The sequence below is a fragment of the Cenococcum geophilum genome (genome assembly GCF_001692895.1).
Source record: "Cenococcum geophilum 1.58 unplaced genomic scaffold K441scaffold_22, whole genome shotgun sequence".
NCBI classification, from domain to species: Eukaryota; Fungi; Ascomycota; class Dothideomycetes; order Gloniales; family Gloniaceae; genus Cenococcum; species Cenococcum geophilum.
The window spans coordinates 30757-54100 of record NW_027137580.1 but is presented as its reverse complement, the minus strand read 5'-3'; the positions used below and the strand labels follow the sequence as shown (position 1 = coordinate 54100).

Here is a 23344-nt window from a genome sequence, read left to right as displayed (position 1 = left end):
ACCACTTCGGCCCGCAACAAAGGGCAAGCCACCAGAAGTCTTGGTGTTGGCGAAGCTCAACTGAACAGGCCTGGCATGNCAGTTGAAGTCGCTACCGCCTACGCCTTCCTAGCCTCCCCTATGGATCCTATTTAACAGACGACGTCATCCACGACACTAGAGGCATTGAGATACAAGGTTGAGTGGGGTTTGTTATGGTTACGTGATGGGCTCCTGGAAGCATATATAATCCGAAGACAATACCCATGTCTGCGTCAGATGGTGATGTATCTCCTAGCTTTCCTGTCTGATTATACCGGAAGCGGTCCGTAACGGCAGGACCCATTTTTGAATATTTTTTCAAACTACGTAGGCTAACATACCAAAAAGTCGAACTGAAACCAGTGATCCTCATTTAAGTGCGGAGTAAAGTGTTTCATCATAACACATAATCCTCATTTTACGATCCATCCATCTATACTACAGTCATCAATGAGAGGTGAAATGAAATGAAAAAGAAAGAAAAGACGCCTGATTTGGCTCCTAACCACGAAACCCACCATCTCCCCAATCCAACGCCCTGCATAACATCGAACATTGGAATAAAACCCCTAACTAAGGAAGGCATCGTAAGTACTTATCGCTCTCATCAACACATTCACTCTAGTCATGGTAATAGGAAACCAGACGGCTCCTAATACGGCCACACCCACGTCCTCAAATCCTCAGGATCAATCCCCTCATGGAACGCATAATTCCTCACCGCAATCTGCTGATTCAACAGCGCCTCCCTCGCCGCCGCCGCCGTGTTCCTGAGCCTCGGAACGCGATCAATCGCATCGATAGCCAGACTAAAGCGGTCCGTCTGATTGCGAATCGCCAGCTCAAGCGGCGTGTCAATATTGCCTTTCTCCTTGTAGCCGCGCACATGCAGATTGTGCTGCCCCGCGCGCTTATACGTCAGGCGGTGGATGAGCCAGGGGTAGGAGTGGAAGTTGAAGATGATGGGGCGGTCGTCGGTGAAGACGGCACCGTAGGCGCGGTCGGACAGGCCGTGCGGGTGCTCGTGCTCTGGGATCAGCTTGAACAGGTCGACGACGTTGACGAAGCGGATCTTGAGGTCGGGGACGTACTCGCGCAACAGCGCGGTGGCGGCGAGCGATTCGAGCGTCGGCACGTCGCCGCAGCTCGCCATGACGACGTCGGGCTCGGTGCCAGAGTCGTTGCTGGCCCAGTCCCAGATCCCCAGCCCCTTGGTGCAGTGCGCGATGGCTTGGTCCATGGTCAAATACTGCAGGTGATCCTGCTTGTCGGCGACGATGACGTTGACGTAGTTGGCGCTGCGTAGGCAGTGGTTGGCGACGGACAGCAAGCAGTTGGCGTCGGGCGGCAGGTAGATGCGGACGACCTCGGGCGACTTGTTCGCGACGACGTCGAGGAAGCCCGGGTCCTGGTGTGTGAAGCCGTTGTGGTCTTGTCGCCACACGGTTGCGGTCAGCAGGATGTTGAGCGAGGCGACTTTCACGCGCCATTCGACTTCCAGACACTTCTCCAGCCACTTGCAGTGCTGGTTCACCATCGAGTCGATGATGTGGATGAAGGGCTCGTAGCTGTTGAGGAAGCCGTGCCGGCCTGACAGGATGTAGCCTTCCAGCCAGCCCTCGACGGTGTGCTCGCTCAGGATTTCCATGACGCGGCCTGAGTGGGCGAGATTGCCGCCGTCGGCGTCCTCGTCGAAGTAGTCACCCATCCACACTTTCTTACCGGCATCATAGACAGCACCCAGCTTGTTCGATTCAGTCTCATCCGGCCCAAAGACACGGAAGTGGTGAGGGTTGCTCCGTACGACTTCCCGGAGGAAGGTTGCAAATAGAGCCATGCTACCGAGATTTTCCACGCCGCCCTTCTTCACCTCCGCGGCGAAGGTGCGGAAGTCCGGGACATGAAGCTTGCGACGAAGGATACCACCATTTGTGATAGGATTTGCGCTCATACGGCTAAGGCCGGTGGGAGCCAATGCCTTCAATTCGGGGATGAGGGCACCCGATTCGTCGAAGAGTTCATCTGGCTTGTAGGTACGCATCCATTCCTCAAGAGTCGCGAGACTTGACTTGTTCGATACAACATTGGTAATTGGGACTTGATGTGAACGCCAGAAGCCTTCAAGGAAGTGGTTGCCAAGTTTTCGAGGGCCTGTCCAGCCTTTTGGTGTACGGAGGACAATCATGGGCCAGCGGGGACGGAACGGCTTGCCAGACTCGCGAGCTTGCTTTTGGTATTCCTTAATTTCGAGTATGCAGCGTTCGAGAGTTGAAGCCATGGCTTGGTGCATAGTGGGTAGGTCGCTACCCTCAACAAAGTATGGTGTCCAACCATAGCCAATGAAGAGACATTCGAGCTCCTTATGACTGATGCGGGCGAGGATCGTGGGATTATTGATCTTGTAGCCATTCAGGTGAAGAACAGGGAGGACCGCACCGTCGGTGATTGGGTTGAGGAATTTGGTGCTGTGCCAGCTCGTAGCAAGAGGGCCTGTCTCGGCCTCACCATCTCCGACCATTGTGACGGAAATGAGATTGGGGTGATCGAAGACTGTGCCGAAGGCGTGTGAAATCGAGTACCCAAGTTCTCCTCCTTCATGGAGACTGCCGGGAGTTTCGGGTGTAGCGTGGCTGCCAATACCACCGGGGAAAGAGAACTGCTTGAAGAAGCGTCGCATGCCTTCGACATCTTCAGATTTGTCTGGGTAGACCTCAGAGTATACGCCTTCGAGGTAGGAGTTGGAGAGGACGGCTGGGGCACCGTGGCCGGGACCCGAGATGAAGATTGCATCCAGGTCGTACTTCTTGATGAGGCGGTTCATATGAATATATGTGAAGCTCTGGCCGGCGTCAGATCCCCAGTGACCTAATTGGCGGTGTTTGATGTGGTCTGGTTTCAGTGGTTCTCGCAGCAGAGGGTTTTCTTTAAGGTAGATCATGCCCAAGCAGAGATACAAAGTTGCTTTGAAATATTCATTCATCTTGTGCAACTCTTCCTTGCTAAGAGGGTTCTCATTGACGGTTGCCCTTGCGGGCCCGAAGGCAGAGATGCTCATGTTCTTGAGCCCTTCGGCGTTTTCTTCAGCTTTAGAAGCCATTTCTGAGGGTTTTCTGGGCGGGAAGAGACAAGAGGTGCTGTAGAGGAATTGAGGTTTAATCAGCAGTCAATGGCTTGAAGGTGGGTAGCTGCAGGTTAGTGAAGGTCAATGACGGACAGAGACAGGCTTTTAAAGGGTTGGTAGAGGCCAAGGTGGTGAAGGTAGCAATGGTTCGACGCAGGTCTGCAACTCTAGCGCGTCGAGCTCTGCGAATCCCGGCGACCAGCGAAAGCGCGATCTAGAAATTTGGCTATGGCAGCCGGTAAGAATTTTGCGGTGAGGTGACGTAGATCAGCAGGCATCCAGGCGTGTCAAATGGATTCGGCACGCTACGATCTGTTGCGTCCTGTGTGGAGTGATCCAACTCCACCAAAACCGCCACCTACCCTCTCCATGAACAGGGCTGAATACGCATCATCGCATCGGATATTTAACCTCCACTAATCCTAGAAGGAGGTAACTCCTATTAGGCTCCTAGTAAATAGATGATAGAGAGCAAAAGGATAGAAATAAATTACAACAGGACAGGGACAAGCGTCAGGATTTTTTCTTCTTTTCTACCGTTTTCTTACTACTTAGTTGCTAGTGACTTAGTATTTTACTAGGGAGCTATAAACCCCTAGGACGTAACTACTAATATATGTTAAGCTGCCTGGGAAGGACTTATGTATATGCACAATACAACGGATATTAAAAAAAATTAACCTCGACTGATGGGGTTATGACGGCGGTGGGTTATGACAGTTTGCAGGTTTTGCACCCAAATTTTGTCTGTGCACCGTCATAACCCTATCGCCGTCATACTGTAACCCTATCACCTACTCGTACTCTACGCCGCCTCTCAAGACTCGGCCTTTCAACCCAAAACCTGCTTTCGTTAGCATTTATGCCCTTTCTCAACCCTTGGTAAGACGTGTTTTGCAGGGCTAGCAATCCGGGATTCCAATGCAGCCAATTCTGTCTTTAGAACCGGTTCGCGAAGTGCTACTTTGGTAACTTTGCGGGGTGAATCGTGCCTTCCTATCGGCGCTTGTCCAGCTCATCGTATACCCGTGTGACATTGTCCTTCTGTGAGCTTTGCTAGCCGAAGGATGATAAAGATTATCGACCAACTGGCAGCTTGACGGTTTGGAGACGGCAATCATTGCTGTTGGCTACTAGCCAGGGGCTGAGGCGGTTGCTGCTCGTATCTTCGCCTCATATCACGCGACGACAATAATTAACAGATTTTCTATCAGTCCACTTATTGCTGTTACCACATCACGACTTGATCGCAAATTCATGGGACATGATTATCTGTCATCTCACTCTGCGCGTAGAGACCCCCTTGTTCAGGGCATTACCCTCAAAGCAGCGTTCTATCCACTCCTACAATCCCTTCCGCACGACTGGCGCATCGCAGCTAAGGTCGCCCACCGACTTCAACAGGAGCTCCAATGAGATCACATTAAGGGCTCGACGCAGGCCCAGTGACCGTCGAAAATTTCTTCCGAAGCATCCATCGCAGAACCCTAGGAGGCTGCTCAGCAGTACAATCGTGCCAGGCAGTTGCGCTGAACATGGAAAGCTTGAAGAACTTAGCGTGCAGGTGGATGCTACTCCTGCGCCAGAAGTGGTGCTAGTGAAAGTCTCTGAAGCCAACAAGCGGCGATTATTCCAAGATGGCGCCTTAAACGCAGAAGCGAGAAAATCCGAAGCCGAAACCATCCTCCAGCGTCTCCAGAACCTCAACCCGGAATTGTCGCAAGCGTTCGGCTTGAAGGATACAGCATTATCCGGAGTCCCTCTTCGTGTCCTGTGTTCAAAGGAGTCTAGTGTCGTTAATGTAGAAGAGGTGCCTTCTTACCTCGCCGTCAGCTACTGCTGGCGCAATGCTGATTGGAACGTTGCGTCGGGATTTAAGACATCGGCGCCCTGGCCGATTTCAGACGTCATGGCCCGAGAGGTCCTCAAACTGCGGGAATCTAATGATGAAGGGGTCTGGGTCGACATCCCGTGTCTCGATCAAACCAACAGTGAGGAGAAAAATCTAGGCATCGGATGTATGAATGTTATTTTTCGATCAGCTCGAAGAATGGTGATTGTGATGGAAGACATCCAACTTTCCGAGGAAGAGGAGGCGTTGTTTCTAAGGTATTTCAATACTTCGTCCCCGCTCCTGACATTCCTAGACGACATGGCAGCATTGGAAGATGAAGATGGACCCCTCTTACATCTGAATTTACAGCCATCCAAAGAGGAGATGCAAGTACTTCTGAAAACATTTCAAAAGATTCTTTCAGCTCGCTGGTTCTCAAGAGCGTGGTGTTCTCATGAATTTCGAGTTAGCTCACACTGGATGGAAACGCACCCGGTGATTATCGTTTTTCGCAGTAATGGAGAAGCCCTGCAGATCCCTCTCATGACTCTAGCCTGGTACGATTCATTATTCTGGAACCACCATTCTCAGAATACACTTCCCAATATGGTTGAGTTTAGGCTTAGGCAGTTGTTACATTACTCACCCGTCCAAGATATTTCGGAACCGGCTGCGTCGTCCCTATTTGATCAATTTTTGACCTCGAACGCCTTCGAGTGTACAGTTCCAAGTGATCGGATATCGATCGCCATAAATCTTTGCGGGCTTGGCCTCTATTTCCGCGGCTTACCTAAAGCCACACCTACGGTGAAAGACTGCTTCTGGGCTTTAATTGCGCTCTCACTGGCTGCGGGGAGGACAGAAGGCCTTTCTCAGGCCGGAAAAATCTTTGAATTTTACCGTAAGCATGCCAATAACCAGACCACTTTGTCGACAAACCGCCTCTTCAGGCATGACTCCGATATCGACAATCGACAAATTTCACAAACTTTGGACTCTATCACCGCAGTGACGCAAGATTTCATTGAGCTAGACCTTATGCTCATCGAAAGTGCCCCATCTTCACCTTCCCGTGACGGATTGAGTATCGCTGAGGAAATTGTTAGCTGTGGCCTTTCTCAAAAACAAGTCATTCCAACCGAAATGCAGCCCATGATAGACCATGCCACTGCGAAACTGGAAGCCATTGACCCGAATTTACCGTCTCGATGGCTACGTGAAGCTGTAGCCTGTTCGATTGACTGCGGGTTAAATTGGCTCATAGATCTCCCTCAAATACTCGAGCGGCAAATACAAACTAGACACTGGGATTTAGGTAATCTCCCTGCCGCTAACCTGGCATATATACCCGCCGCTCTCAAACTGCTTTCCGCTCATGAAATCTCGAAAAGTAATACCCCGGGATTTTCAGAAAGATACCTCCAACCTGCTCTCCAATCTCTTACGCTATTGGCTGACGACCGCTTCAAAACACTTATCCAAATACCTTCAAGCATCAACATAAGCTCTTCTGGTCGTCAGGCCCTTGTAAGCCGAACAGATACCGGATACACTCTTGCTGTGCCTGTGGGTCTTGCCAGCTCGCCTTTCTTCGAAGATCGGGTCTGGCTTCTTGAACCCCAAGGGTTAAAACACCCCGTATTGAATCCAGAAGATCAATGCAGTGGCCATCACTCTCATAGAGAGGCTGATATCTTTCTCTCTAGCCCTACGGCAGTGTCAAACAAGCAAATTTCCTGGAGGCTGGCCGGGACTCGGAGCTTAATCGGCTGCGGGCCAATTGTTCCTGACGGAAAAGTCGTCATGCTTCTGAAGAAGCAGCGGGTATTCTGGTAGGATTTGCTAATTAGCAAGAAAGAAAACTAGAATGGTTGAATATAGGTTAATATTCAAGTTCTCAAAGGCACTGCAACGGATTTAACTACCAACTCAGGTCTCACCGATCGGTCTCTTTGGGTTACATACCAAGAAGGAATCAATTTCCAGATTATTCTTAATTTCAGATCAAGAACTTACTCTTGATACGGTATACCGGTTCTGCTCTTCATGCATGTCATGGCTTAAAACTCAGCCCTAGGTTGAGAGTCTTAGNTGAAAGACTTGTGCAACCACAGCGATATATCCTAAATCTGACTAAGCCGTCCAACATGTGAAAGACAAAATTCAGCTCTAGGGCTTATTGCTCAAATGCCGTCGACGTACGAGGCAAAGCAGGAAGCTAGATATTTTCTGATGTCCAGAATTTAGGCGCTAACGTAGATGGCGTTATGGGTTTGGTGGGACATCTGCTGCTCTAAACAGTTGCATACTGCGAGATAAGGCAAGATTAGTAAGTAACCTGCCTCAGCTGGACACCTAGCAGCCAGCAGGATACGCTTCTTAGGCGCCTTAGGTATGTAAGTAATATTGCAGATGTGTGCGTTTGTTATTTAGGATTATGAACTCAACGTCACAGTGATATCAGCGGTTAGGTTACACTTTGATTAGGTTAAACCAACAAGACAGGACTAACCGGTTAAATCGATTTAATTGGCTTAATCTAGATTGGTTCTAAAGCTTTGGGTAAGGGTAAACGCCACTTAAGAGAGCTAAGCCTCGTATATTAGCCCAAAATCGTCGCCAAATCCCCAAGCTGTATTTAGTATCTCTCTATAATATATTTACGCCCGATTTAATCCTTGAAGGCTTTATAGATAGCTAACTAAATCCAATACAAGGCGGTTAATCCTCATCGTATCGTCGTTATCGCGTCGCCCTTATTACTACCCACATCGTGCCGCCCTTATTATTACCCTTATTATTCTATCCTCTTAACCCTCTTAATTCAATAGCGAACTTCTTTACTATTATTAGCCGAATAACGCGCAGAGTTAAATATATACTTATTAATAACTAATTATCTCTTAATAAGAATTACGATAGGAAGTATAATACTTATATTTGCTTATTTATTACTAATATTACAACTAACACAGTATAAGCTTTATAGGCTCTCTATATACTATTTCCTTATTTTATATAACTCCTCCCTGCTTCCCTTGAGCGCCTCTGCTACTTTATACACCATGTTACTCTAAAATCTATACATTCTATCTGGTTAATCTGGTTGAACCGGTTATGCAACCGGTTAGGATCCTCAATTTGATAGTTGTATTGGTTTTGGCCTCATTTCTATAACCTGATTTAGCCGCTGACATCACTGTAACGTCACTCCCTTATTTCCTAGCGCTTTCCGATCTAAAAATTGAATCACATACGGATCCCATAAACTTTCGTATTTAATCACTTGTTGTCCTCTTTGATTTTCTTCCCATTGGACGTCTTGCCAGTATCCCTGCCTCTTCGAACCCACACAAAATCCTACAGACTCTCTTTCCCAACCGTCAACTCATACTCAGACATGCAATGGCTTCTCTTATTGAGCGCACTTACCACTCAACACCAGCAGCTTATGCTCTTCCGAATGGGTCCGTATCTTGACACTAAATCCCGTCTCCTGACTGCCTGGTGTAAATTTTTATATTCAGTAACTCTGACACAAGCCAACCAGTGTCCTCGAGCACCGCCGCCTCGAAACACAGCATGAATGCCTCCTCAAACTAATGAATGGTCGCATAATCCACGCATCACTCCCTCCCACAATCACCCGCGCCCTCGACATCGGCTGCGGCACCGGCCCCGTCGCGCACTCCCTCGCAACCGCCCGCCCCACCACCACCGTCTACGGCCTCGACCTGTCTCCAGTCCCACCACTGCGCACCCAGCCCCCAAACCTCGAGTTCATTCAAGGCGACTTCAAAGAACTCGTCCGCCCCGACGGCACCAGCTCCGACCAGCTCCCGGACCCGCGCCTCGCGCCCGCCTCGTTCGACCTCGTCTTCAGCCGCCTCCTCATCTTCGGCATAACCGAGTGGCAGCGCTACATTGATGCCGTCGCCGCGCTGCTCGCACCCGGCGGCCACGCTGAGCTGCACGACGCCTGCCACGTCTGGCACCGTGGCGCCCCGGACACGCCGCCAGCGACCTTCCTCCCGCACGACGTCCCGCTGCCCGTGAACGACGAGCCGGACCCCCTCCCTGACCTGCAACCTGACACCGCCGCCGACCCGACCCGCTACAACCCCCCCTGGACCCGCGCCCTCAACGCTGCCATGCGCGCCAAGGCCATGGACCCGGCCTGCGGCGCGAACATTGCGACGTACATGCGGCGCGCGGGGCTCATCGACGTGCACGCGCGGCGCTACGCGTGGCCGCACGACGTTTGGGAGGGCTTGCCGGCGGAGGCGGAGATGCTGGGACGGTATACGGAGGAGGTCAGGGCGGAGTTTTATGGCCGGGTGATTAGGCGGTTGGGGGCGGAGCTGGAGGAGGTGGGGGAGTTGGAGAGTGGGAACGAGGGCGGGAAGAGGGTTTGGTTTTGGCTTTGGGTTGTTGTGGGACGGAAGCCTGGGGGGATGGGGGGATAGGACAGGTGTCGACCTGAATCAGGTTGTCTTGCTACCCCTACTCAGCTACCTACCCATTGACTCAGTCACCTACCCCTTCTTGGCTCGGTCACCTACCCCTTGTTCCCATTGCCACCCCCTCCCCCTTCTCTTTCTTATTGCCTACACCTTTCTCATGTATATATAGAGGCCCTAGAGCCACATTCAATAGACAGTGTCCTCATTCTTTGATATTCCGATCGACAACAGGGGATGGGGGTAGTGCTTGTTGGTTGGTTTTGGTTGATGGTGGAGATTAAGTTGGAATCAAGTGTGTATAATTGCTATCCGGTAAATCGCAGCTGCAGTGATCTTATTGGACTAGGGTCTATTTGGAGCTCCAGTATGGATTCAAAGTCGACGTAGATTTGGATTGGGCCTTCTAATTAGTGGATTGGAGTAGATCTTGGTTAATTTAACTCCTAAAGCTCCAAATCTATACCCAATTCAAACTGCGGCTGAGGAGGAATAAAGCGCTAAGGAGTCAGTACATAAGAGGAAGCCAATCGGCAACTCTTAAAACCCTACCACTAACTCACATCTAATAAGTAGTGTAGGACACTTGGTTACCTACCCCTACTACTATCGCTATGCTATTGCGGCTCTGATCTACACCTGCTGTTGTATTATATTTGACTTTCCTACCTCCGCAATAGAACGATTTCTCTTAGTACGCCTACCTCTACCATCTAACGACGTTATCCTTGCCCTAAAATTGATTAATTTAAAAGCCGACGACATAAAGAAGGTGGCTGAGTTTAAGCTGTAGGGCAAGAACTATATTTAATATAACGCCTTAACGAAGAAACCGAAGCATATAAAGCAACGCACGTTACCTATATAACTTTAGAGTGAGGATCTATAGCTAAAGGAAGGCGACGACTCAATTACATATCAGTACTATTATATTTAAAATGCAGTAGTAAATACGGTAGTAGAGTTACCTCCAGGGGAGCCAGGTGGGCCGGTGAGCCTATAGTTATAGAGTCAGATAATGACGAGAGTGAGAGCCACGATGAGGGCGCACATGCCGCCCTTAAGGAGGCGATTGAGGTAGAAGATTACAAAGCGTCTTATATAGAGGCCTTGTGATTTAGGGTTAGTCTAGTACGTTCTTCCTTCCTTACCTTTTTCCTTACCTTCTGCCAAGACTTACTATTTATAGTATATATTTGATCTAAAGCCATATTGGAGTCCTAGAGCTCCACCGCCTCCTCAGCGTATAGAGTGGATTTGGGGGTCAAATCCACTCCAGTCCAGTCCAATAAGATCACTGCGCAGCTGCTCTGTGGTACTAATGACATCTCTAATCCCTAGAAAGACCAAAATTAAATAGATGCATCTTCTAAGCTCCTTCACCTTTGTCTAGTAGACTGACGCAAACTTACATTCTCCCAATTTGTTGCTGTATCATCTCTTCGAATCCTTCATCTTCGTAACCCACTGGGTGAAGATAAACGCTGCCAAACTTACATCATAGCCAGCAATCGTAAACCATGCCAGCCCATACATAAATGATAGTCCAACGCTTATGGCAAGAAATACTGCCAGCAGGGTCAAGGCGGTTCCTAATACAATAAAGTCTTCCTCAATCCACAAACCCCAGCAAGCCACGGCGCGGCGGCAGTAGGGTTTCGAGACAAGCTTTAAGCGAACCCTTTATAGGCATTAAGTCGAAAGCCCAAGATGACGGTGGGGAAATTTCGATCTCAAAGCCGTGGTCAAGCGGGGAGGGTGGAGCAGGTACTTCTGATTTTATAGTCGCTAACGATGGCTGCTTTAAAGACGAAACAAACGATAAGCCCTATTGCAATATTAGCCAGAATCTAGACTTATCGGCGCTGTTGTGTGATAGTATAGGACCCTTTTTAGGCTTTGGGGGCAGGAATTTTTTTAGGGGTTAATATAAATCCACCTTAATTTGGTCATTTATTTCAGCATCTACCTCCCGCCAGTTAAGGCTTAATAGCTTTATATAGCGTAACGCCAATCTATATAACAACTCACTAGCGCGTATATACTACCTTAGTATATCTAGTTAAAAGCGCGTATTAATCACGTAGATTAAACTACGCGGATTTATACCTAAAAATACGTTAAAATATATTAAAATAGTCATGCGGATTTATACCTAAAAATACGTTAAAATATATTAAAATAGTCATGCGGATTTATACCTAAAAATACGTTAAAATATATTAAAATAGTCATGCGGATTTATACCTAAAAATACGTTAAAATATATTAAAATAGTCATGCTTATTATTCTAAATATATAAAATTCTACTATTAAATCGTTAAGATTAATACGCGCTTTTAACTATCTAGATACGTTAAAGTAGTACATATATACTTATAAGTTATTAAATAAATTAGTATTATACTAAGCTAAATTAGCGTTTCCCTATATAAAGCCATTAAGCCTTAATCGGTAGAAGATAGATATTAAAATAAATAGATAAATTATAGTATATTTTATATTAACCCTATATTTTTATAGCTCGAATGCTGTCTACCTAAAATAGCTTACGTTTTGATGGCGATTTTTTTATAGTCGGTAGAATGGCTTCAGTGTTATATAGAGTGTTAATATCAATTATTGGGAGCGGTTTTAGTTCATCCAGGGGTTTCAGAGGTTTTTTCTCTTCAGCTAAATGCCAAAGATATATAGGAAATTCCGGAAACGTATCTAAGCCAATATCCTCCTGGTTCGAACACTCCTAGTCAGTTCGGTGGCAGTGTTTAGCAGCTCCTACTTCTTGTAACGGGCAACAACTTCACGAGAAACCTTAATATTTCGAACGTCACTAACATAAAACTAGTAAAATTTAGCTCAGATAACTTTGACACGCCCAGTAGTACTTGAATTACCTTAACTAAGCGGATTCTCGCAAAGTATCGTATATCCTAAAGCCGAGAAGTCCTAGGTCGTAGCTTCTTATATAAACTCTGGATCTCTTAAAAAAGATTATTATTCCCCTTCTTTTTTAATGCAATGGTATGTTTAAGCTTATAATTATGTCAGCCGGAATTTAAGGCTATATATTGTCCTAATCGGCACTACCAATAGGACCGGTTCTTTAGTGCCCAGTTAGGGCCGATAGGTCACGCCGATCTTGCGCCATTAATACAAGAATCCACTTTTCTGCTAGGTACATATTGTCTCTATAATAGATACCTATTCGTAATTATTTAGTGACTATATAAGAGTCTTCTTTTTAGAGGTATCTCCTACGGCAATTATATTCGTATATATACCTATCGCGACTCTAGATTTATCTATATTCTAGGTATTTTTATTAACTTAAATCGGATTCTCTTACTAACTATTTATTTCTGTTGCCTGCAATACCTAATATATACAGAGACCCTCTAAAGCCAGCTTTAATTGATAGAGTTCTTATTAAACGACGCGCTAATTGCGATCGTCGTCCTATTTCCTATGTGGGTATAGATTAGGGGTGTCTTAGCCATTTAACTTAACTGTATATATTAAGGCTCAACAGCCTATATTAATTCAACAGAGTTCTCCTTGACTGCTCCATTTAACAGTTCTTATTCTTAATCGTCCTGTTTAACAATTTTCTACCTATATATTAGCCTTTCTTTATACCCTCTTATAAAGGTTATAGAACTCTTAAATTTACCTTAGCTATACCCTATTAATTTATATACTTTCTATTAGTTAGGCGAGTAAGGATTTAATACGAGGATTCCGTTTAAAGTAGCTAGCTACTAAGCGGCTCTATCGCCATTTTAATTAAGGATTTAGACCGCTATTTCTCGTAGTCGCGTATACGAGGGAGGAAGTCCTTATAAGTCCTATTTAGGTACCACCTCCTGTATAGGAGTTAATCGCTGCTCATATTAGTGTATAAAGATTCGTAGTAGCTTACTATTTAATCGATCGTTAAAAGTTAACGGGGGGACACTATACGCGCGCGCAGCTTTATTGCCGAACTTAAATTTGCCGGCTTTAAAGTCAGCGATAGCTAATTGCAACTTCTGCTCCTTTTGGTCCATATTAAACGGTTAGTTGTGTAGAAAATGGGGGGACAAGTCAGTAGGAGCTGAGCTCTAGGGGTCTAAGCTTTTATCTTAATTTGTTAGCACGTAATAAGCTCTTTTAAAGAGATAAGTATATTTCTATACTTATATAGAAATAATTATTTTCAGTACTGTAAATACTCTATTTAGTTTACTATATTGTATAGTGATATTATTTTAGCTACTATCGTTGCTATTACTATCATTTCCATCGTCGTCATTATCTCCATCATCGTCTCCATCATCATCATCTCCATCGTCATCTCCATCTCCATCGTCATCTCCATCGTCATCGTCATCTCCATCATCATCTCCATCATCATCTCCATCATCATCTCCATCGTCATCTCCATCATCTTCATCATCTTCATCATTATCATCGTCGTCGTCATCCGCACTTTGGTCGTCACTCGCATCAAAATCTGCCTCCGCATCGTCGTCGTCCTTATCATCCTCATCATCGTCATCGACGTCGATATCGTCATCTTGGCTACTCTCGACATCTTCGTCTTCCTCGCTGAGGTCCAATTCGGCCGCTGAGTTCGCATCTGAATCGAGAGCATCACTCTCCTCAAGCTCTTCACTCTCTTCAAATTCTTCACTCTCCTCAAGTTCTTCATCCATTTCACTCTCATCAATTTCTTCCGTCCTATCCTCGCTACCTGCTTCCAACTTCTCGTCCGTTTCCTGCTCCAGCCTTTGCAAATCAGCATTTAGTACCGATGGGGTAAAACCCAAGGGCGAGGTCTTATCAAACTGGATAACTTACAAGATGCCGACCATAGCTCCTCCAGCTGCGACTCCCCCGGCTGCGAGCGCGGCGGCTTTAGCTGTCTTTTCCCCTTTACTGCTTCCGCTCTTGTGGCCTCCACTGTGAGTCGACGCTTTTGGTTTTTTGGGCTTTTCATCTTTCGCTTTATGCTCCTTCGGCTCCGCTGACTTCCCCCCTTTGCTGCTTCCGCTTTTGTGGCCTTCGCCGTGAGCCGACTCTTTTGGTTTTTTGGACTTTTGATCTTTCGCTTTATGCCCCTTCGGCTCCGTTGACTTTCCCCCTTTGCTGCTTCCGCTTTTGTGGTCTTCGCCGTGAGCCGATTCTTTTGGTTTTTTGGACTTTTGATCTTTTGCTTTATGCTCCTTCGGCTCCATTGACTTTTCCGCTTTGCCGCTTCCGCTTTTGTGGCCTTCACCGTGAGCCGACGCTTTTGTTTCTTTGGATTTGCGTTCCTTCGCTTCATGTTTCTTCGGCTCCGCTGACTTGTGTTCTTTGGAGATTGGTTCTTTCAATTTGGTTCCTTTTGACTTCTCTTCCTTGTGCTTCGAGTCGGGATCCTTGGCGAGTGCCTTTTTCTCCTTAGGCTCTTTTGAATGAGGCTCTTCGGACTTGGGCTCCTTTGACTTGTGTCCTTCAACCTTATGGTCTTTCGATTTGGGTTCCCTCGGCTCCTTGGACTTGGGTTCTTTGCTTTTAGAATCTTTTTCTTTCGACTCTGATGACTTCGGCTTGGATTCCTTTGTTTTCGGTTCCTTCGGTATGGATTCTTTTGATTTTTGTTTCTTTTCCGGCTTTCCCTGCATCTCATCTTCAACACTTTTCTTCGAATTTTTAGGCTTCGAAGCCAAGCCGCCGCTATTGTTGTCCTGCAGCGTGCCTTCTTTTGTCTTAGACTTCTTAGGCTTGTCTATTGCGTCTTTGCCCTTTTTCGCCTCACCCTTCGCTGACTTTGTCTTCTTTGGCTTCGCCACCGGGCTATGACTCTCATTATTAGAGTCGGCTTCCTTACCAGCTTTGTTCTTCGACTTCTTCGGCTTCGATGCTATGCCTTCGCCGTCTTCTTCTACAACTCTCTCAACGGCCTTCTTTGATTTCTTTGCTTTAGCTACTAGACTCTTTTCTGTCGGCTCGTCATCTTCCTGTACTATCTTCTTTTTGGTTTCTTTTGGCTTTGGGGCCTTTTGGCGCGGACTGCCATTTCCGGCCATGGGCGAGCCTTCTGTGGTAATGGCGGAGGTCGGGGTTTCGGATTTTTTGGATTTTGACTTAGTTTTGGTGGGAGTGTCAGGCGTCTTGGGGTCGGCTGGGCCAGCAACTACATCTGCAGACGGTTTCGTTTTCTTCAGTTGCTTTAGCGAAGTTAGTTGATAGCTGTGTGATATCAAACACCCTTCTTTCAGGTTGTGTTGGCAGAGCGAGGTTTAAACCCAGGGCTGCCTTCCCGACCTGTCTTCCGCTAATAAGAAAATGGTGCTGACTGACCTTTACAGAACTTCCCTCTCTCACCACAGACATGCGTTCCCCCTTCATCTTCTTCTTCGGCACAAATTGCAACCCCTCAACTACCGCTATCTTCGCATCTCTCTCAGCCTTCCACTCTGCCAAGGCGCTCCACCCACGTATCAAGTGCAACTGGTCGATATAGAACGGCTTTCGTTGCTCCTGTAGCCACTTCCACGCCTCAGAGGCTTCCTCTCTCGCCGGCATGCGCACGTGATCTGCGATGTTGCGCTTCCCGACCTTCCGGCCCTGCGCGTCCTCAACAATCTCAGACGGAAGGAATCCGCGCAGGGACTCAGTGAACAACTCCGTCCCCGCCTGAACCATTGATGGGTAGTATTCCTCCTTTTCCTTTCCCTCCCCACTGTCGGCTTTCAGCCATCCTCGCGGAGATCCCTTCACCCCTGCCGCCGACTCTGCCTTTTCTGCTGCTAGTGCCGCTGGATTGGGAGTAAATGTTGTCCAGGCGCAATACCCAGCCGGCACGGCATCTGAATAGCAGACTGCACACAGCTTGCGCGTGTCGATGTAGCTGACCTGGACCGACTCGGCGACGGAGGCGTGGAAGAAACCGAGAAGGCAGGGGATCTTGGAATCCGGGGTTGCGCGGAGCTTGGGGAAGTGCCGGCACGAGTGGCCTGGACCGTTGAGTTTAAGAGCGAGGTGCTCGGCCGTGCCTGGCGTGGTGCTCGCAGAGGCGTAGGTGGGTGCTTCCGAGTATGGAGGTGGAGGTGACTCGGGCTCGTCCGGTAGTGGTGGTGCGGCGGATGTGTTGCTGAGTTTGAGGCTGTTTGAAGTGTTGCGCCGGCTAGGTTTCTGAGGGGGCTGTTCGGCTCTGGGCGGCTCTCCCTTCGGGAATTCGCCCTCGGTTGGTTCACCGTTGAAGGTTTTCGTATCGTCAGAGAGAATCTGGCTATCCTCCTTTTCCTTAGGTAGCTTTTCTTTCTTTTCTTTCTTTTTCTTAGGAGTCTCCTCTAAAGCCTCTGCCTCTCCTGTCTTCTCTTTGGGCTTTTTCTCCTTCTTTACTTTCTTTTCCTTCGGCGGCTCCCCCTGAGGCAATTCTCCTTCTATCTTTCCTTCGGGTTTCTTCTCTTGCTTCTTTCTCTTTTCCTTTGGTAGATCCACCTCTGGTGATTCTCCCTCGCCTATGTTTTCCTTGGCTTTGTCTTTCTTGTCTTTCTTGTCTTTCTTCTCTTTCTTCTCCTTTTTCTCCTTTTTCTCTTTGAGCGGCTCGCCATCTAGCGATTCTCCATCGCCCATCCCCTCTTTCGCCTTCTTTTCTTTCTTTTCTTTCTTCTCCTTCTTCTCCTTCTTCTCCTTCTTTTCCTTTCCTTCCTTGTCTTTTCCGCGCGGGGTGGATTCTTCTACCCCTAGGCCGGATTCTGCGTTTGCAGGCGAAATAGGAACCGATAGCGAATCTAGGCTAGCCATAGTGTAGATTAGGAAAACGGGCGAGTTTGGAACAAGAAATTAGATTAGAATGGCGGTAAACTTGTTTGCGCTATGTAGGCAAAGTGGGGAGTTATAGTGAGCAGTTGCGGATTCGGTAAGTCTGCGCCCGCAGACATTCAAGAGATTTTTTTGTAGGGTGCGGTTTGTATCAGCGCACCTCTCTCTGGTAGGCCATGTAAAATATGGCACTCCCTCCAATCCCATCGAAGGTCTGCCCGTTGCCTAATCCGGCGCTATAAGGGAAAGGTCGGTGAGATGCTTGACCCTCCTGCTTGGCCCCTCGTGTTAGATCCCTGCTCGCATCAACATCCGTGCCCTGCTTCGAGTTGGGCTCCTCTGGTTGGTTTGAGGAGTGACAGGCTGCAGGGCAAGTCTCCTGCATACGCTGCCGCTTTTATGTTCTCGCTCAAAAAGGAATGGGAATTAGCCAATTTCTTGGCGCTTATACCTTGCAGCAAATTTTAAGGCTCTTCTGCATGCGGTCTCTTTACCACATCTATAACTGTGAGGCGATAGGCTCTACGCCACCCGAACCAAACATACTAAAAAGGTAAGCGAGTATCTGGCACACTTGCCAGGTACGCTGCATAGAACAATCTATATACGGTCGGGGCCCCCGACGCACGGGCCCACTGTCCAATTGCATCTCGACATTCCACAAAATATTCAAGACATTGGCTTGGCTAACGTTCTTGGCAACCTTGAGAATTGAACGCATATGTACTCATCCAATGACAATTAGGCACGTCCTGATTCAGAGCCATCGTGGAGACTCTGGTAATTCTTGCCAGACGGAAAAAGCTAGCCGTGCAGCACGCAAAAGCTCTCTTCCAGCCACGCTCTGCAGCATGGGATAGCGAGATAATGTCATGGCTGTGATAGTTGGTTGACACGGCTATCAGCTCAGCCCTCGGTAAGGTTAGTGCTGCCTCAATCCTTCAGTTGTTGTTGTATGCCGGGTGCGAATTTGATGATTGTCAAGCCCTGAATTCTCGGTGGTTGCCCCTCTTCGCAGATACGCCTTGCATCTCTTTGCAGATACGCCTTGCAATCCTTGCATTTACAGATCAGTCTAGTCCCTGTCATTTGCTTCTCGTCTTTGATCAAGGTTCTTAGACAATACCAAAAAATACGCGGCACAACTGCTTATCAAGGCGTATCACACCCTGCCCACACTTTACGGCATCCCCGATTTCGGTGAGCCTTACTGTTTGAAGAGCCTCGCTTCAAACGATGTTGCCTGGCTGCGTTGTTGCGTTCCCCATTTAGATTCCATTCAAAATTGCCATTGAATCAAACCCTTACTATCTAAAAGCATAACATTACTCTCCCGTTACTGTAGGAGTGTTAATCTGAACATCCCATGCAACATGGAAAGCGGTACTCCAGTCCTCCAGGGCCGCGCTCGGCTCCTCGAGCTCGCAGCCGCTGGCAATATCCCAACCAGCATCTCAACGCCACCTCTCTCCGCTTCTCCATGTCCAGGCTATGTAACGGAAAATGACCGACGGCGCGTTGACGAGCTGCTCGCCGAGCGCCGTGCCTCCGACCCAGAGTACAAGGCTCCAAAAACCGTGTCGAAACTGTTCAAAAAGAAAGCCGAGATCGAGGCCTTCAGCCCCAAAGAAGTGAACCGGGCCTTCGCTGCTACTGTTGCGGAGAACGGGCCGCTCGGGCTCGTCGAGGCACTGCTAGACCGCGGCGGCGATGTCAATTTTGCGCGAAAGGCGAGTAAGAACGTGTGGAAGAAGATCACGCGTGAAAACCAGCAGGACAGCCGCTCGGACGTCTTGCCCAAGGCTACACAGAGTGGTGAGTTGGAGATGGTGAGGCTGCTGGCCTCTCGTGCGGACGAGGAGAGCCTCGATGAGGCGCTTCCGTACGCTATCGAGAGAGGGAAGCTGGACATCATAAGAGCATTACTGGAGCTAGGCGCCGATCCGCTGGAATTGCATGACGAGTTTTTGGCCAAGGTCACCGAGGGTGCGGAGGAGATGGTCGAGCTACTCCTGCAAGGGCCGAAGCGGCCTTGTGAGCAGTGCCGTACCCTGGGCTTGGTAAAGGCGGTCGCGAAAGGGTCTCTTCGCAATGTTTCGGCGCTACTGATGAGGGATGCGGATGGTGATCACGCGACTGCGAAGGGATTACAGCGGGCGGTTCGGGATGGTAGGAATGATCTAGCCATTGCTATCGTTGCTGCACCCAAGCCGCCGTCACCCGCATCTTTAGATGTGGCGGTTGGCGTTGCATATGCGACCCCAGCTCACGAACTCGAGAAAAAGATCGAGCTGATTGAGGTTTGTCTCTGTGGCGGGGCGCGGGGCGACAATACGGCGGAGACATTACTCAAAGCTGTTGAAGAGAGACAGCTGACGCTAATCGACTTGTTGCTCTCATACAATGCCTCCGTCGACCATAAAGGCGGTGCTGTTATCAAACATGCTGTTTTGGAACGGCAGACGGGATTGCTTGCCAATCTGCTCAAAAAAGGGCCATCCCAATTGTCCTTGTCTAATGCGATCCAAGCAGCCATGACGCTGAGCGACCTTACCGCAGCTTATGAAGTGACAGAGCTGTTGCTGAACGCCGGTGCGACTGGAGAGGCGGTAGCTCAGGCGCTCATTACTGTCGTCAAGTCCTCCCTTGATATTGAAGCTTATAAACTTGTCCAGCTGCTTTTGGATCGCGGGAATGCGGATGTCGATTTTGATAATGGACAAGCCATACAAATAGTTGCGGCTGCAGGAACTAGAGACGTACTTGAGCTCCTCCTCACTAAAACCCCGGCAGTGGAATCGGTCAACGCCGCCTTTACCGCCGCCATGNGTATACAAGATCGTTCGAATAGGCAGGAAATCATCGAAATGCTCCTCCATGCAGGTGGGTCAGGACGCGTTGCAGACGAGGCTCTTGTAACTACCGCAAAAGAAGGAGCCGATGGCATTTCGTTGGCGACTCTGCTGCTGACCAAGGCCTCCGTGGATTTTGAGAATGGCAAAGCAATATGCGAAGCCATCAGGATTCGCTGCTTTGACCTTGTTCAAACACTCATTACTGGGAAACCCTCGCCTGACACACTAGTCGCAGCGTGGGTAGAGGCTGCTACACTCGAAGACGACGAGTTTCAATTCAAAACTTTTCAAACTCTATTAGAGCTCGGAGCTACTGGCGAGCCTGTGAACCGCTCGTTGGTCCTTGCGGTTACAAAGGGAACGGCCGGACTTGAGTTATGTCGTCTATTGCTTAAATACGGAGCCTCGGTCGACTACGGAAATGGAGAGGCTCTTGTCTCTGCCGTCCAGCGGGGTTATATTGAGACCTTAGAACTGCTCCTTTCTGCGAATCCTTCCAAAGCATCCTTGACGCCGGCCCTAGCAGCAGCGCAGGCAATGAAGGGTGATGAGCGCCTGGCCACCGTGGGACCGATACTCAAGGCAGGCGTGGCTCAGGAGGTCTGTGATGTCGGGTTGCTTGAAGCCGTCCGGGAACAACCCAGTGACAGTCGCCTCGTCCAAATGTTCCTTGACGCGAAGGCTTCGCCGGACTCCTCAGACGGAGGAAGTGTACTGCATATCGCTGGAACGCTGGACCTGGAGTTGCTTAAGATGCTGGCACCGGCGATCCATTCGAAAGAAGTAGCCTCGAACGCCTTTGGAGTGGTCTTCAATTCCGGGGACAAAAAGTGGCGCACCGTTGAAGGAATGGATTTTGTCCATATTCTAATCCAGAAAGGCGCAACCGGAGAACATCTGGACAAGGCTGCCGTGCAAGCCGCTAAAATGTTTGATCTCGACGCGCTGGAACTCGTGGCGGAGCCGCTATCTTCCAAAGATGTCTTGCACACTGCCTTTGTTGAAGCCACTCAAACGAGAGATGATTGGGTTTCAGCTGAGGGGCTAAGCGTTGCTCAGTTCTTGCTAGAGAAGGGCGCATCTGGCTCGGGTGTGCATGCGGCACTGAACCACGCAGCGAAGGCGTTGAATTTCGAGGCCTTACAATTACTAGCAACTTCGGTCGAGTCTCCAGAAGTGTATACCGCAGCACTTAACGAGGCTCTTAACGCTGGGGATCATTGGCTCTTGCCTGAAAACCTAGACGTCATTGAGTTGTTGCTCGAGCACGGCGCCGGCGGCGAGACCCTACATCTCGCTCTGCTCAAGGCACTCGATTCCTACGCTAATGGTGGTGCTTCAGAGGCTCTCGTGGACCTTCTTCTGCATTATAAAGCGGACGTCAACTATGACAGCGGTCAGGCCGTCCAGTTGGCTGCATCACGTGGAGACATTGCATTACTGCAGAAACTGATGAATTCCGGCGCCACCCAGGAAAGCCTTTCGATGGCATTTACTGTCGCCATTGCGTCCCAGGGTTCGGAGAAACAGCTTCTTGCGCTTATCGATGCGTTCTTGGAAAACCCGACTGTGAAACCAGATACAAACTTTGTCTATCCTTCGATGGACCCGCCCCTGCTATTGGCCCTGCAATTGTATCCAGAGACTGTGGCGATCGCTAAGCGCTTGTGTGATGCTGGATGTAGTCTGGAGACCGAGATGCAGTGCAGCGTATATGATAACGAGATCCTGGAGCCTGAGACCGTAACCCCGCTTGCTTGGGCTTTGTTCCAACCGGAGAAAATGATTAGTGATGACGTGATTTCAGCCTTAATTGAATCAGGTGGTAAGCGCAAAGGCTTCTTTCTCTTTTTGCTCGTTTTGGCACCGTCCACCATACGTAGGCCGACTTCAAGATTCAGTTATGGCTCTTATATGTTCATTTTGTCTCGCGCCTAACACCCTCCATAGCGGACCATTGGCATTAGCTAACACCTACAGCAAACGTAAATTACTCAACTGAGGTGTCCAAATCTACGCCATTAATAATTGCTGCCAAGAACGAACGGTCCGACGTCGTCATCAAACTACTCAAGCACGGTGCCAACCCCTCCACCAAAGACATCTTCGACCACACTGCCCTCTTCTATGCCGCTCGACTAGGGGATGTCAAATCCATTGTCGCCATTCTGAAAGCCAAACCGGGCCCTAATGACGGCAGTCTCCACGAAGCAGCCCGAGAACTGCACGGCCCAGCCATCAAGTTGTTGATCAAGGGCGGGCACCACCCCGACTTCACATCAACCAGGCACGACGGCCGTACAGCACTGGCCGAGCTGGCTCTTTACTGCGACACCTCAGCACCCAGCGAGCGCATCGAAACTACCATCGATGCCCTCAAAGTCGGCAAGGCGGACCCGCTGAAAAAATGCCGCGGCAAAACGGCGCTCTACCTCGCGCTTGAGAACCCAGCGCCCTTCCGCATCGTAGAGAAGCTGCTCGAGCGCGTCTACTGGGAATTCGTTAATGACCCGCAGAACCTCTACATCGACGAGGACATCTTCTACTCACCAACCATGTACATCACCAAGGGCTTCCTCCCGCTCGACCAGCCCGATGCCACCCGCCTCGTCGAATTGTTGCGCACCCACAACGCCGCCGACGTGTACTATGCGAAGGAAGGGCAGGACCAACCCCCTGACGCGGCGGGCATGCCCGAGAAGATCGCCGAGGCGGAGCGCAAGAAGCGCGCACGCGAGGAGAAGCTGCGGCAACAGGACGAGGACCACATGCGCTCTCTCGCCCGCGACCGCGAGGCTGCGGGCCTGAAAGCGGACATCAAGCAGGATGAGCACACGCGCAAGCTGGATGCGCTTTCCGCGGAGCAGGCGCTCAAGTTCAGTCACAGCGCGGCGGCCAACCGGCAACGGCTGGAAGCGCAAATGGCGCAGAAGATGGTCGAGGCGGAGGCGGCAAGGAAGAAATTGCTGGTGCAGAGGGAGAGCGCGCGCGTGAAAGCCGCGGAGGGTGAGGTGAAGGTAAAGCAACACTTTGCTACGCAGAAGGCTACGGCCCAAGGGAAATTGATTGCGCATCGGATTAAGATGGAGGAGCTGGAGGCGAAGAGATTAATGGCACAACAGAAGAAGATCAAAGGTTGAGTGGTAAGTGGGCGAGCAGGCACATAGGATGTTTATATTTAGGGTTATGTAGCTGCGGTGATACTTTATTACAGCTCTTTTATTCTGCCTTCATCTCCCATCTTCTAACCTTATCAATTCC

The 23344-nt window shown here is 49.1% G+C and overlaps 5 protein-coding genes across 5 annotated transcripts; 3 read left to right on the top strand and 2 right to left on the bottom strand.

Moving 5' to 3' along the window:
- Positions 1-234: 234 nt before the first annotated feature.
- Positions 235-3415, bottom strand: K441DRAFT_660048 (D-xylulose 5-phosphate/D-fructose 6-phosphate phosphoketolase). The gene has a single exon (XM_067648635.1). It carries the CDS (start codon positions 3116-3118, stop codon positions 674-676), a length of 2445 nt encoding a protein of 814 aa, XP_067503744.1. The 5' UTR covers positions 3119-3415; the 3' UTR covers positions 235-673.
- A 991-nt stretch (positions 3416-4406) lies between these two features.
- K441DRAFT_677478 (uncharacterized protein) lies at positions 4407-6812 on the top strand (the record flags this gene model as incomplete). Its single annotated transcript, XM_067651072.1, has 1 exon — positions 4407-6812. The coding sequence occupies one exon, from the start codon at positions 4407-4409 to the stop codon at positions 6810-6812; it is 2406 nt and encodes an 801-aa protein (XP_067503743.1).
- A 1440-nt stretch (positions 6813-8252) lies between these two features.
- K441DRAFT_611234 (S-adenosyl-L-methionine-dependent methyltransferase) lies at positions 8253-9839 on the top strand. The gene is made up of 3 exons (XM_067645565.1): positions 8253-8443; positions 8527-8962; positions 9041-9839. The coding sequence occupies exons 1-3, from the start codon at positions 8382-8384 to the stop codon at positions 9440-9442; spliced, it is 900 nt and encodes a 299-aa protein (XP_067503742.1). The 5' UTR covers positions 8253-8381; the 3' UTR covers positions 9443-9839.
- Positions 9840-13684: 3845 nt separating this feature from the next.
- K441DRAFT_696467 (uncharacterized protein) lies at positions 13685-17582 on the bottom strand (the record flags this gene model as incomplete). The annotated part of the gene is made up of 3 exons (XM_067652889.1): positions 15762-17582; positions 14277-15628; positions 13685-14204 (listed from the first exon to the last, which is right to left on the bottom strand). Exons 1-3 carry the CDS (start codon positions 17208-17210, stop codon positions 13685-13687), a joined length of 3321 nt encoding a protein of 1106 aa, XP_067503741.1. The 5' UTR covers positions 17211-17582.
- Positions 17583-18601: 1019 nt separating this feature from the next.
- On the top strand, positions 18602-23223 carry K441DRAFT_677475 (ankyrin; the record flags this gene model as incomplete). The annotated part of the gene is made up of 2 exons (XM_067651071.1): positions 18602-21908; positions 22064-23223. The coding sequence occupies 2 exons, from the start codon at positions 18602-18604 to the stop codon at positions 23221-23223; spliced, it is 4467 nt and encodes a 1488-aa protein (XP_067503740.1).
- Positions 23224-23344: the final 121 nt, after the last annotated feature.

Bases quoted from the DNA above. Each gene is read 5' to 3' on its own strand.
- K441DRAFT_660048 (XM_067648635.1), bottom strand. From the start codon at position 3,118: ATGGCTTCTAAAGCTGAAGAAAACGCCGAAGGGCTCAAGAACATGAGC.
- K441DRAFT_611234 (XM_067645565.1), top strand. From the start codon at position 8,382: ATGGCTTCTCTTATTGAGCGCACTTACCACTCAACACCAGCAGCTTAT. The intron at 8,444-8,526 runs GTCCGTATCTTG...CAAGCCAACCAG, and splicing joins GCTTATGCTCTTCCGAATGG to TGTCCTCGAGCACCGCCGCC. The intron at 8,963-9,040 runs GTCTGGCACCGT...GTGAACGACGAG, and splicing joins AGCTGCACGACGCCTGCCAC to CCGGACCCCCTCCCTGACCT.